This window comes from Erpetoichthys calabaricus, chromosome 4 (assembly GCF_900747795.2).
Source record: "Erpetoichthys calabaricus chromosome 4, fErpCal1.3, whole genome shotgun sequence".
NCBI lineage: Eukaryota > Metazoa > Chordata > Cladistia > Polypteriformes > Polypteridae > Erpetoichthys > Erpetoichthys calabaricus.
This window is the reverse complement of record NC_041397.2, coordinates 84,153,511-84,167,220: the sequence shown is the minus strand read 5'-3', so window position 1 is coordinate 84,167,220 and position 13,710 is coordinate 84,153,511. Positions and strand designations below refer to the sequence as shown.

At 33.6% G+C, this 13,710-nt stretch overlaps 1 protein-coding gene across 1 annotated transcript in view; it reads left to right on the top strand.

Annotated features, from left to right (window-relative positions):
• scel (sciellin) overlaps positions 1-13,710 on the top strand; it is a 77,321-nt gene that overhangs the window by 25,687 nt on the left and 37,924 nt on the right. Inside the window, exons 6-11 of the mRNA XM_051926600.1 lie at positions 4,920-4,952; positions 6,409-6,432; positions 7,394-7,426; positions 8,946-9,011; positions 10,003-10,071; positions 10,719-10,781. Coding sequence (XP_051782560.1) covers positions 4,920-4,952; positions 6,409-6,432; positions 7,394-7,426; positions 8,946-9,011; positions 10,003-10,071; positions 10,719-10,781 — 288 coding nt within the window. The remainder of the gene's footprint in view (positions 1-4,919; positions 4,953-6,408; positions 6,433-7,393; positions 7,427-8,945; positions 9,012-10,002; positions 10,072-10,718; positions 10,782-13,710) is intronic.

The following is a 13,710-nucleotide window of genomic DNA, read 5'->3' as shown; positions in this document are numbered from 1 at the left end:
TCAATTATTTTTAAATGGTGATGCATGCTTTTTGCAATCTAAGACGCTTATGACTTCTGTTTTACTACTAAGAAGTACAGGAGGCTTAATAATAATACACTCTTTATCCAACGAAAGCATTTTACTATACGCAAACACTCAAGTATAAATATGATTTATTTATAAAATAAATGTTGTAATAGAGGGTGGCGCAGTGGGGAGCGCTGCTGCCTCGCAGTTGGGAGATCTGGGGACCTGGGTTCGCTTCCCGGGTCCTCCCTGCGTGGAGTTTACATGTTCTCCCCGTGTCTGCGTGGGTTTCCTCCCACAGTCCAAAGACATGCAGGTTAGGTGGATTGCGATTCTAAATTGGTACTTGGTGTTTGTGTGTGTCCTGCGGTGGGTTGGCACCCTGCCTGGGATTGGTTCCTGCCTTGTGCCCTGTGTTGGCTGGGATTAGCTCCCCATGACCCTGTGTTTGGATTCAGCGGGTTGGAAAATGGATGGATGGATGTTGTAATAGACTAGTGTTTGATCTAGTGTTTTCAAAAGTTACATTATGATTTAACTTTGCCATTTCTCTGTATCTGTCCTAAACTGTTGATGCATTTTTTGGCCTCCCTAACCGTATGTGTGAGTCGTATTTGGTGATAAAAATACTTAAAAAATTTTTTTTTTGAAATTCAGGTATGGGATAGTGGAAAAGTGAAATAAGAGTGCTTAATGTCCAAGCCTTTCCCATATAGCAGCTTGCACCACACTTACTTAATGCCTCCTCTAACAGCCCTCTGATTTTTCCTAGAATGTGCTCTTCTCTAAAGCTAATGCCAAACAGTGTTGTTAGAGCCTCTGGTACTGAGAGACCACCAGCATCATTGGTAGCACAGAAGAAATTTCTGAAATGCATTCATGTTTTTGTGAGATATAATGAAAGACAATGAAAAAAAATAACTGAATAATGAAATGCAAAGAACAAAATTTTAAACTGGACTTGAAAGTAACAAGACTTCAAATCCAAGCAAAGTGCTGTTCATTAGGTGAACTTACTGGGGATGTTTACTTCCTTCTCAACAGCAGGTGGACAAACAAAACTGGAAATATACAGCTCTGTGCTGCTTAATGTCTGTTCGTGCAACATCGGACTGCATATATGAACATCCACAGTCCCATAAGGTTATAATAGAGTTTAGAAATCCCTATTGGAGAACAGGACATAGCAGACGTAACTGAAAGTAGCAAATGCAACAGCTTCCTGCATGCAGTATGTATATCTCATGTCTCTCATATACAAAGCGATTGAGCTGACAGTACTATACTGAGCTTTCTATCGTTATTTCTCTACAAATAAAAAGTTTACCATACAACAGTGCATGCTACAACTTGTAGGAAGCAGCACCCAATCATGCGTATTGCACTGCTTTGCAGTGTTGCCTCTCTGTATGAAAACAGGTACACTACAGTATCCCATATAACTTTGCTAAGTACTGTATAAATATGGTGTTTACACAACGTCCAAATCTCATAATATCCTATTTTACAGAACAGACTGAAAAAACTGAAGTTTGCTATTATTAAAGTAACACAGCATAATGATAGATTAAACACAGCATAATGTTCTTAAGTCTGTTGAAAATAATTCAGAGGTCCACTTCTCTCTGAACTGGATCTGTGAGTTAATCTGATCATTACAAGAAAAACTAATGCTAGGACAGGTCAAGTGATGAATGAAACTTGCAGAGTTCGCTTGCTGTGAGTTCGGAGAAATCATGGAAATGTTCAAAAACTTCACTGAACTCGGCATAATACATTGAAATCATAGATCATACAATGAATCCGTGCAGAACAACAATGTATTTTCATAATATTCACATTATGGTCAACTAATGACCCCTAAACGCATGTGGGGTGCAAACCCCGCTGAAGTAGTAACATCATGCATGTAAAAAACATATCAAGCAGTGACATGAAATGAGAAGTGGACTATGCTTACAGTACACCTGCGTGAAAGTTCTGTGGTTGACTGCTACAGCTCTGTGATGTCACAAAGGATTCGCAAAGCATCATCAGGCACTGAGAAAAATGTTTGTCCAAGCTGGCCACACAGTGAATTTCATTGAAAATATTTGATGAACAACGCCATTGGTGAATACAGCATATTCTCTTTGAAAAACACTTTGGTGAGGTTCACCGATCAACACTAGTTTGTATCTCATGCAGATACAGATATTTCATAAATAATTTCATAGCTGTGAATTACCTGAAGCTGACTGTATTGATACAAGCAGTTTCTGGATTATTGAGATTTGAAAAAGGACCAGAAGATGCAAAACACACCAGAATCATGGTCAAAAAGGCAGACAGAGGTCGTGAACAAGGAGGCACAAAGATCGAGACGCCAAAAACAAAAAGCAGACTAGGGCCTACCTGAAATCCAACAAACACTTCATTCTTCATATATTCCCTACATTTATTAACTGGGGGATAGCGAATGAAATGAACACCACCATCTTTATAGTGTCATATCCTCTGACATCAATAGCATGACCCAATATGTCACAGGATGTGTAAACAATGGAGTTGACATAAATTAAACTTTTTGTAATTCTAATCTAAATGAAAAATGAACTATAAAAATAGAATTCCTAACGTAAAAAATTATGATCAGACTATAATCATACATTTTAAATAATCCAAATACTACACTAACTAAATATGTCAGGGTAGAGATATACTAAATTTGGTTATGAGAAAACTTGAAGATGTGAAGTGAATTCTGTTTCCCTTGATTTCTACCGATTTAAATGAAACAATTCTCTGCAATCAACTTCATCAGTGTCTTAGAGAATTTTGAAGACCTGGATGCAGTACACAAACAGCCTTCTCTGTTTAGTACTAAAGAGTTGGAGTCCCCCATCCTGTCAGAGTAGGACATGATCCGTAGTCCCAGGCTGCACTTGGTTGCTATGACTTTTTGAAGTGTTACGATTTATTCACAAACCAGAGGGCCAAAACCACCAAAAACCTTGGCTCAAAACAAACTTATTATTTTAACCATTTATTAAACAACAAAGAAGAAAGAACTGAAATACCAAGTAGAAAATCTAAGTTACATAAATAATAAATCAAAGAAAGGAATGAAATACAGAAGTACTGAAAAAATAATATTTAACGTATACCTAACCAAGAAAATAAACAAAAACCTACTGAAAACTAAATAATATTAGCAAGTTCTTTCAAGAAGACTTTAAAAACAAAACACTAAATATCCTCAAATCCAAAACTGAAAAATCCTAATTACTAAAACATAAGTCCAAAGATGGAAAATGGAAAAAAAAATTAAAATGGACAAATGACCACAAATTATAATAAAAAGGGAACTGAAGAACACAAAGGAGTCTTACATAGGTCTCTCAGGTAACTGCTGCTTTATTTAACCGACTCTGGCCTTTCACCCTTTTCATCATGCCTGGAATTGTTCCCTCGTCACCACTCATTTTTCATCTGCATATCATATCTTGTAATTCCATTTTTAATTAATCCTTACCTCTTTTCCTGATGCATCTCAACACTGACTCTCCACTCTATATGCTTTATATTCATCAAGGCATATACAGTACATAGTATTCACAGCATATATACTAGACAATAATAGATGATGTAAAAAATGTCTCCTACATTTTATGAATAAAATTTGATTCAACTCCTTTAAGAATGAGTCTGAGTCAATCTCAAATAGCAGAAGGCCATTTGCTAAAAATTAATATTTGTATATTTTTTAGTCAATCAAAAATAATTCACCCAAAAATGTATTTTTATATGTTATTTACCCCATGTACTTCCCATATTTTGCTTTTAGCCTAATGTTTCAGGAGCAGAAGGCAAATACTATTTTACATTGCTTTGTATGTACTGTAGGTTATTGACCATCAACATTGTATAATGATATTAATAACTCTTAACTTAAAAACACCTCAACATCATAGTGATGTATCCAAGTTTCTTCCCTTGTTATGATATGCTTCTGAAATTTTTCCTAGTCTAAATTCATTACCTTCAGATTCTTAGTTGAACATTAGCTCCAGTGTTTTTTAGGTCAAACAATTACCCCTTCAATAAAGTTTAGGGTGATGCTGACCTCTTTGAATCTGTTATCTGATTCACCTACACAATATTTAATTGTATAAAGGAATACTCCACCCAAAACTTATATTTTTTTACATATTACTTACCTCTTGTAGTTTGTAGCGGTTACTGAGAAAAAAAAGTTAATCTTATATTTTCATAAAGAATGGAGAGAAAAAACAGTATGTTATAACAGAAGCCAGAAGTGGCAAATAATGTGAAAGCTCCTTTATGGGAGTAACTTTGTGAACTGAACAATGGACTCTTGACCAACGATGGAGTAAATCCCAAGAAGGTTTAGTTTTCTGTATATGATGTGCATTGATTATTCTGGAAGTAACTATTTAACAATGTTTTATCTAAAAAGCATGTGTTTGGTACATTTTGTGCATACCACTGGACAACTGATGTGTGGAATATGTGATACAAGCAATGTAAGATTTTTTTCTGTTTTCCTTGGAAGTTTTTCACACTGTCGAACAGCATTGGTCATTATTGTCTTCTATTATGTCATGCATTTTTTTCTCTCCATTCTGAAGATATGAGATTAAACTTTTTTCTCAGCCACTACTGCAAATTATATGGGGTACAAGATCACATCACATTCTGGGGATTTCTGCTGTACAACTCACCCTTTCTGACTTACAAGATTCAAAAATAAAATTAAAGTGTATTTACTTTATGTTCACTTTGACCAGAATCTGTTACAAGAACCTATAAAATGTTAATATTAAGCACATGCTATTCATATACTCATAAAAAGCCTCTTTATTATAAAACAATCAAACTAATAGTTCTTAATATTTCCACATTTATAGATTTAGTTCCAGTGAACAGCTTCCTACTGGAAAGTAAGTATTTTTTCAAAGTATATTAAATTGTATAGTTTTTGCTCATTGTATTTGTAATCTACATAATGTAAAGCTTGCAACAGCTATAATTTTAAATAATTACAACAAATGTAATCAATGGCATTTGAATGAGCTACAGAGAGTTAAAGGCAAGAATGAAATATTTACAGTTTGTGGGATAAAAAGCACAATCTCAGGACTGAGACTCAGTGCTGTAGTTGCAGTTTTCAAGTTCAAACCGTACTCTGGCACATATGCACATGCATCAGCTCAAAAAACATTATCCTCACAGTGAACTTTTGGAATTATACAAACTCAAGGTCAGGAATGAGTTCTGTAGGAGGTAGTCATGCAAAATGATAATAACAGCATTTGACCAAAGTTTGCTTCTCTTTTTAGATTTTTGCAACATGAGTAGAAAAATGGAATTCAGGCTTTATGTAGTTTTAGAATTACCAATATCGTCAGTTTTTTAAAATGGCTTTGGTAAAGCTTTTTTTTAATTGGCCTTGGTATAGAAGTAGAATTTTCCTGCTCATTTAGCTCTTTAGGTCTTAACAGCGTTAATGTTTCTTCAGTTCTTCAGTCTGTCATAATGGTGACTGTGCTTCATTTAATGACTTGTTTAACATCTGAAAGTTTTAAGATACAGTACTTATATTAAATAATATAAGAAATCGTATTGATTTATTCAATGGTTGCAGGTCTCAGAGCTTCAGGATTCATTTTTTCTGTGCATTGTGCATATTCCTGTAGTGTTTGTATGCATTTTTCCCCAGGTATTCTGGTTTTGCTTCCAAATCCCAATAAAGTGGAGATTAGGTTAATTTGTAACTTTAAAAAAGTAGAGTGCAAATGTGCGCACAAGTACGATATGCAAAAGGACTGGCATCTCTTCTAGAGTTCATTGTGGCATTGTACCAGATAAAGGGAAATAATTTTATTTGGTTACATTTGGGAATCTGTACAAAATTTAGTTATCAAATATTTTTTTCTGCAAATATAGTTTAATGGACAAATTATGAGAAATTATCAGTTTTTTAATTTACATAATGTAGCTTAAGATTTTAATTTAACTCACCTACACAACAGGCCACTTTAATGTCATCAGTCAACATAACCTGCGTGTCTTTGAGATGCGTGAAGAAAGTAGCGTACGCCAACCTACCTACAATATACGCGGGAGAATGTGCAAACTAAAGCTAAACAGAGAATATACTGGAGCTCGATCCAAGTGCTTTGGAGTTGTGACAAATAACCTTAACCACTGTGCTGCTCTCTTATATTACTGCAGTCATTTGGTTTTGATAAAGGAGGTTCTACTTCAGAGTGTATCTGCAAAACAGAACAAAAAATAGACATAAATGTTGTTTCTTTCTTTATTTTTTAGTGTGGAAATATTTTATATGTTCTCTTTTTTATTTGAAATATGTTTTTTATTTCTTTTTTTTATTAGAGACACAGATGACAAATATAAAAGGTAGGAGCATATTCTATACAAGGGTGAACATGAATTTTAATATATTGTATATCATTTAAAAATTATACAGACTAGCATACAAAGGTCATTTGATAAGTTTAGTAAATTTCTATGAGGTGGCACCACAATTCATTTGGTGATGTTACGGCTAGCAAGTATGACTCTTCAAACTGGTTCAGGCCAAATTTCAGCCATAAGTGACGCGTTGTTTACATTCTACACACGTTTGAAGTGATTTTTTCCAAAAAATGGCGTTTAACTTGCTTTTTTTAACATACCTATTTTGAAAATCTTACTATAATATTTCTAATTTTTACTTTTTTCATATATGTCAATCTATCTGTCTATCCTTCTCGCTCTCTCTCTCTCTTTATACACACACAAATACATATAACACCCTATGAAGCTGGAGTCTCAGTATGTAGCTTTGTTTAGTTATGCTAAAGTAGAGAACAAAAAAAAAAAAAAAAATAAGAGAACCAAGAGTAAAGACCATTGTAGTCATGGAGTAACAAAGTTTAATTTGCATCTGAGGCCCACAATTTGTCAACAAAAGCTACTGGTTCATAAATGAATGCTGACCTCTGGGGTTTTGCAGTCTTATGTAGTCATTCCAGCAGAAGAAGCAGGGTGTCCACCACAGCACAGGAGGTGACATCATACTTCTTGGGAATTATCCACCTAATCAGGTTTAAAGGGGTTACCATCTGTACATTTCCTTTCCCTGTGGACATAATGCCTACCAGCTTTGAGCCTTGAAATTGATCCAATAGCACTTGTGTATAGAAATAATATATATATATATATATATATATATATATATATATATATATATATATAAAACAAAACAAGCCGTGACAGAAGACTCTCAATATTGACATTAAGACTCATTGTTTTATAATATCAGCCATATAAGTAACTAAATACAAAAAAATGTGTTTTTTTTTTTTTTTTTACACAGGCAATCTTCAACGAAACTAGAGGAACCAAAGATGTAAGTGATTTGCTTATTAAATGTAAAAACCGTCAAGTAAAATTAGCAATTAATTAATGATAGCTTTAATTTAAAAAGACATATTGACACAATCATAATCTTTACCTTTGTATAAAGAACTTGCAATTTACTTGTGACTTTATTCTAATTGTACATTTAATCATAAAACCCCTTCTAAGAAACGATCAAGATTGTAATAATAGAAGATGAAATAATAAAACACATGTGTAGTGATTGGGAATTGTTATGAATTGTTTGGCTTTAATAAATGGTTTATAAATGGTTTGAAACTTCAGAGAATCTTTTGGGGTAATGATTTTCTTTAATGTTTTACTATAGAAGGCATTCATATTTTTTAATGTTATGTTTAATGTTTGCTGTGACTCCATTTTGTTTTCCTTGTGTAAGCCACCATCTTGCAATTTGGTTGTTTTGGGGTTTTTTTTTATTGTAAAAGCCGCTGTTGTTGCATCACAGGTGCAAACTTTGCAAGTCCTCACTGTGTGAGTGTTAGTAGTTGAGATTATGGACAGGATCTACACACTTTGATTTGCAGTATGTGATTTTAGTTGTGATTTCCTGGTAAAGTTTTATTGCTATGAAATTCTGACTAGTTTTTGGTTTAATCTGTTTTTTGGGCTTGACGAACGTTTAAAGAATTACAGTTTTGTCCTTATTTCGTAATTGTTACCATCCAAACCTGTGTCCTTCTTTTCTTCCTATTAAGGGCACTACAAGTCGCTTTTCTTTATTTCATTCACACACATATTCTGAACATTGGTCTACTTTTTATTCAATAAATGACCAAGTAAAATCTATTTAGGCATTGCTTGCCACCCAAAGTTAGACTTGTTTCATTATTAGGACCTTTGAGGACAGGATGATTTGTTTATTTGATGTTTTTTGAAGCCGTAGATGGTGAAAGACGGTTGATTTTTTCACATCGAGAGTTAGGTGAACAGAGACTCACAAGCTGTGATGGACTGAATAGTCCATTCTTGCCATAATCGTTGTGATGCTTCAGTCACTTTATAATGACTGCAGCTAAGATGTGAGCTGACTGCAATAGATGTTTCTTTGGCTGTCTACAGAGTATGATAACCAGAAGAATTCAATATATAGAAGGAAATATTTCCACCCCATTTTACTAATGTAAGCAGTCTCTTACAGATACCTTTAAAATACAAGGAATACAAATAAAAATGAATACAACAGACTGAGAAAAAGGGTCACGTGAAGCTTTTTAGGTAGTTTGGTGATCTTTTTGTTTTGAACATAGTGGCAGTTTAAAAATAAAACTAAAAATTAGTTCATTGAAACAGGAGCTGTCTGACATATCCAATCAGTTCCCTAGCATTCTTGAAACCAGGCCCCTGTGTTGACATAGCACCTTTATGTTTGGTTTCGTAAAAGACACAAACTCAGAGCATAATGAATAGTGAAAGAAAATAGTTTTATTTTTTAAATGTTTTAATATGAATCTGTGGAAACTATAATCATTTTTGTTTTTTAAATGTAGGACAATATTAACTTCTAACCCATTTACATCTGGATTGAAAAGTACAGAGATGGAGACAAAAACAAGGTACAATCATTAAACTACAACAATGTGAGGTAGTTTTTTTAATATCTATTTCATAGTAGCAAACTACTGTACAGTATAATGCATCGAGTCGCTCATTTATAAACCCGTTGTTTCCAGTTGAGCCATACAAGAAGCCTATATGAACAAAGTTAAAACGTATCATTGTCACACAAAAGAAAATTCAGCAAGTAACTGAACCAAGATATAATAATGGTTAAAAAGGTAGAAAAACAAAAAACAAAACACCAGAAAGTGATTAAAACATGACATAATCAGTAGGATTCCAGAGTTTTGCAACCTGATAGTCCACCTTAGTGGTAGGGGTGTTGTACCGTGTTAGTAATTATGGATGCAATGAGAAGTCAAGCAAAATGACACCTTTTGTTGGCTAACTAAAAAGATTACAATATGCAAGCTGATGAGGCAACTCAGGCCCCTTCTTCAGACTAGATGTGTCATTTTGCTTGACTTCTCATAGTCCACCTTAGTAAAAGGATAAGTGACGGTGTGTCTGTCTGTGTATTTGTCCGGTTGCTATGTTTCTGACATTCCAAAAGATGGCACATCACAAACATGTTTATTATAAAATGCATTACATTTGTAATTTCAATAGATGGCACATCACAAACATTGCTTTTATGAATCCCATACCAAATGGCATATACCAGAGACATAGGAATTGCATGGGGCACTTCAAATGCAAAGAAAAAAATAAATGACTAGCTAAAAAAAAAAGAGATCAATTCAAAATAAAATGACCAAGTGATTCTGATACAAATAGGGATGAAAATCAGCAGCCACAGTGGTCCTTCAGGACTGAACCTGAGAACCACTGACCAGAGGTTTTCTAGAAAAGAACACTATTGGAAAAGAAAAAGATTTATACATTACTGATGGTTTATGTACCTTTAATTTGAAGTTTTTATGTTTTAATTTTCCACTAGGTGTTTAGTTGAGATTAATTTATTTTAAAATTATCTTTTTGATTAAGCATTTCTTCTAGGTCAGCTCCAGATGGACAGAATGCTTCTGTAATGCCACAAGTGAAATCTCCAGTCAGGTGAGTGTTCTAAATACACATTTAAGATAAAGGAGGAATATATTTTATACACAGACAACAAGGCTTACTTTCTCTCTGTTAAATCAATGCATGGCTTTTGTTCATGCCATCATCTATCTATCTATCTATCTAAGGCATTAATTAGTAAATGAAAATGTATCTTTTTTTCATTTGCCATAAATTACTAGCTGCAACGAATATGGTTTGCTGAAACACAAATAAAGCATCAGTATAACAGCAACATTCATCAGAGGCCTTTCAAGTTATACAGCAAATAAACCAACAACATAGGGTTCATAAGACTCACAGGTCAAAATGATAGGTTAATGCACCTCACTGCTTGTGCCTCAAGTACTACTATGCAACCTGACAGGCTTAATCTTGATAGACCTAAGTTATTTTCTAGCTGGGAGAAGGTTGTACCGCCGGATATGAAGTCTCTGTATAGGACGCCACTTAGAATAAAGATTGATTTCATTGATCAATCAAGTGAATGATTGTTGGGTAGTGGGTGGCTTTTGCAGCACCTTGGCACAGAGTAATAGGAAGGAAATAACACTTAATAAAATCGGCAAAGAAAACATTCATTTAAATTATTGATTTGCTTTTATCCAAAATGAAATATGTATTTTTTTCTTAATTTGCAGATCCGACTCCACAGAAACCAAAAGGCCATCACTGTATGCTTCAAAATATGACAACGCACCAAGGTATGGGTTTTATATTTGACTTTTTTCAAGCAAAATCTCATCTCAAAATTCAATTTTGTCTCCTGCAACAACATAGACACACAGTTTGTGTAAAATGTGATGTCAAATGTATATAAAAAATTACTTAGGTTTCATTTTAAAAGCATAATGGATTTATATAATTCTTTATTTTATATATATTCATATTTTGGCATATATTCAAGTGTGTGTGAGTATCCTAGAGTGGTTTGCCTATGCTTTTGACAACACCAACAACCACAACATTTATTTATATAGCACATTTTCATACAAGTGATGTAGGTCAAAGTGCTTTACAAGATGAAGAAATAAAAAAGAAAAAATATGCAAATTGGGCAATACTAATTAACAAAGAATAAAGTAAGGTCAGATGGCCAGGGAGGACAAAAAAAAACAAAAAAAGAAATCTCCAGAGGGCTGAAGAAAAAAAAAAAACAAAATCTGCAGGGGTCCCAGACCACAAACCGCCCAGTCCCCTCTAGGCATTTTACCTAAATGATCTACATCAGTCCTCATGGTTTTCAGGCTTCACGTGGAAGAATTAGACGATGATGGTCATGTGGACCTCTGGCTCATAATTTGACTTATAATTTGAACATTTGTACAAGCTTTCTTGTACTTATTACTGGTTTACTCTGATGGGTTGCAGACTTCTACTGATATTATATATAATGTGCAATATTTACTGCTATTTCTTCAGAGATCTGTCTGAACATCCTTATTTCTATCTTTTCTAAAAATAAACAGTTTGCAGGTCATACCGTCTTGTTGTGCAGTGGAGATGATGTGTGACACAACAGAATTGAAATTGATTTTTGGATTTTGAACTTGATCTTCACTTTTATCATTTGAAAACAGCTGACTAAATAGGAATATAACCCCAAGAGTTTCCTCTACTGTATTTATTTTAGTTAGGAAATAAGAACAGCTGACTGTGAATTTAATGCTGAGCAGTTCGTGCTATGAAAAATCACGACTTTGTATTTCTGTATGTTTCTGTTGGCTATGACCTATTTGAATAAAAATCACTTTTTGTTCCTTAATGAGCAAACAAGTCAACTGGAAAAATAACAAAAACTGAACAAGAATGCAGAACACTTTAAATGTTAATGATAAAAAAGCTTACTAGATGAACAAGGGTTGAAAATATCTGAAAGCGTTACAAACCATTATGATTTTGTAAATCTATGCTTCCTTTGTTTTGCTTTAAACTTTCGTAGCTGCCTGCTGTATAAATTCATTACTGGTGAATTCATGCTTGATGAAAACCTATTTAACTATTTACTATTGGTTGACTTCCAGATTCTAGAGTAAAATGGCTGAGGCTAAGTAACACCCATAACAATTCTTAAATGTTTTCAGGTAGCTGTGTGGCAAGCTAATATCGGCGTGTGCCGTTTTCAGTAGAGGACAAGTGTTAGGATATCACGCTAATTGCCTTCTGAAAAGCCAATCACTGATGACTGAGCAGAAGGCAGCATATACTGTACTTGTTTTCCATTTTTTTTTTATCTGAGTCTCATTGCCAGAAAATACTAATTAACTGACGTGATGTCTATCAATTTAGAGATAAGCTCAAATTAATTCAATAAATTCAAGTTATTCTAATCAAATGCACTTCTATTTTTAAGGTCATTCTACTATACGCTATCAATTAAAAAAAACACACATCTGCATGAGTCAAAAACACAGGAAAAGTCAAATAAAGTTAAAAAATGAAAATGTCATATTAATCATTATAAATCAGTTCTTTACGGCACAAAGGCTGAATCCGAGACACCACTAGGTTATGACCATTAGATTATTTTTCCTCTTATGTCATATTGTTGCTGTTTTATTAGAATTAAGTTACACCCAAACTTTGTAAACTAAATCAGTGTATCCATTTTGAAATATCTTTAATATCAAATCCTATTTTCAGTGACATTTTAGGGTTTGTCTCCTAAATTAAAATGTAGAAATTATGAAATTATTTTTATCTGTGTCTTGTAAATGTATTATAGGTTTGCATTATTTCAGGTCACAAAAAATTAATTAATAAACGGAGACCTTGATTTACATTGCTGCAAATATGATGTGCATGCAATAGCTAAGAGAAAAGTATGCTATACTCCATTTATCTATTAAGTGTATTATAATTTACTATGTCACATTTTTGTAATTTTAGATTCATCATTTCCTTTGTATGGTTACATATAAATGTTTAAGAAATGAATTGCCAAAATGCTATAGAATTGCGAGTAAAAGCATGCCTGTTAATTTACTTTTCATGTTCTGATCACTGCATGTCATATATGGTAAACACCAAACATATTAAACATACTAAATTGTGCTCTTAAAAACTCTATAAAAACCATAACAATGAATTATACAGAATTAAATTTTATTGTGAAATACATATATGAAGTCAAAAGAGGCCGATGGACTGCTGACAAAATATGACACATGTGCTCTAACCTTGTATAACTTTTCTTTGATTGTGAAACTTTCTGAGATGCTGGAAATTGCAATTGTGCAACATCAACCTTTTGTATCATTGTGACAGCGACATCAAATGTTCTTTCTTCTGATGATTACATGATAGCAATGGGGATAACAACCATACACTAAGTCCTTCAAAAATGGAAACCCCCATAAGATAGTAAAAATAAAACTGAAACAGAATACTATAGAAAAACAGGTGAAGATAAACTGCAAAAAAAGACAAAAAAAGAAAAACAAAACCCCAGAGCGGAACCTGTGACTATCTTAGAGTGGTCTGTCTATGATTTTGGCTCAAATCTACACAGCAGGACCTACAACACAACATATAAAAAAATACCCAAAAAACTATACAAGAATTCTGGGGCATTGGTTTTAGCCATAGGTGTGACATGACTGAAGCAGAATAATGTTCTAAGGGAAATATGAA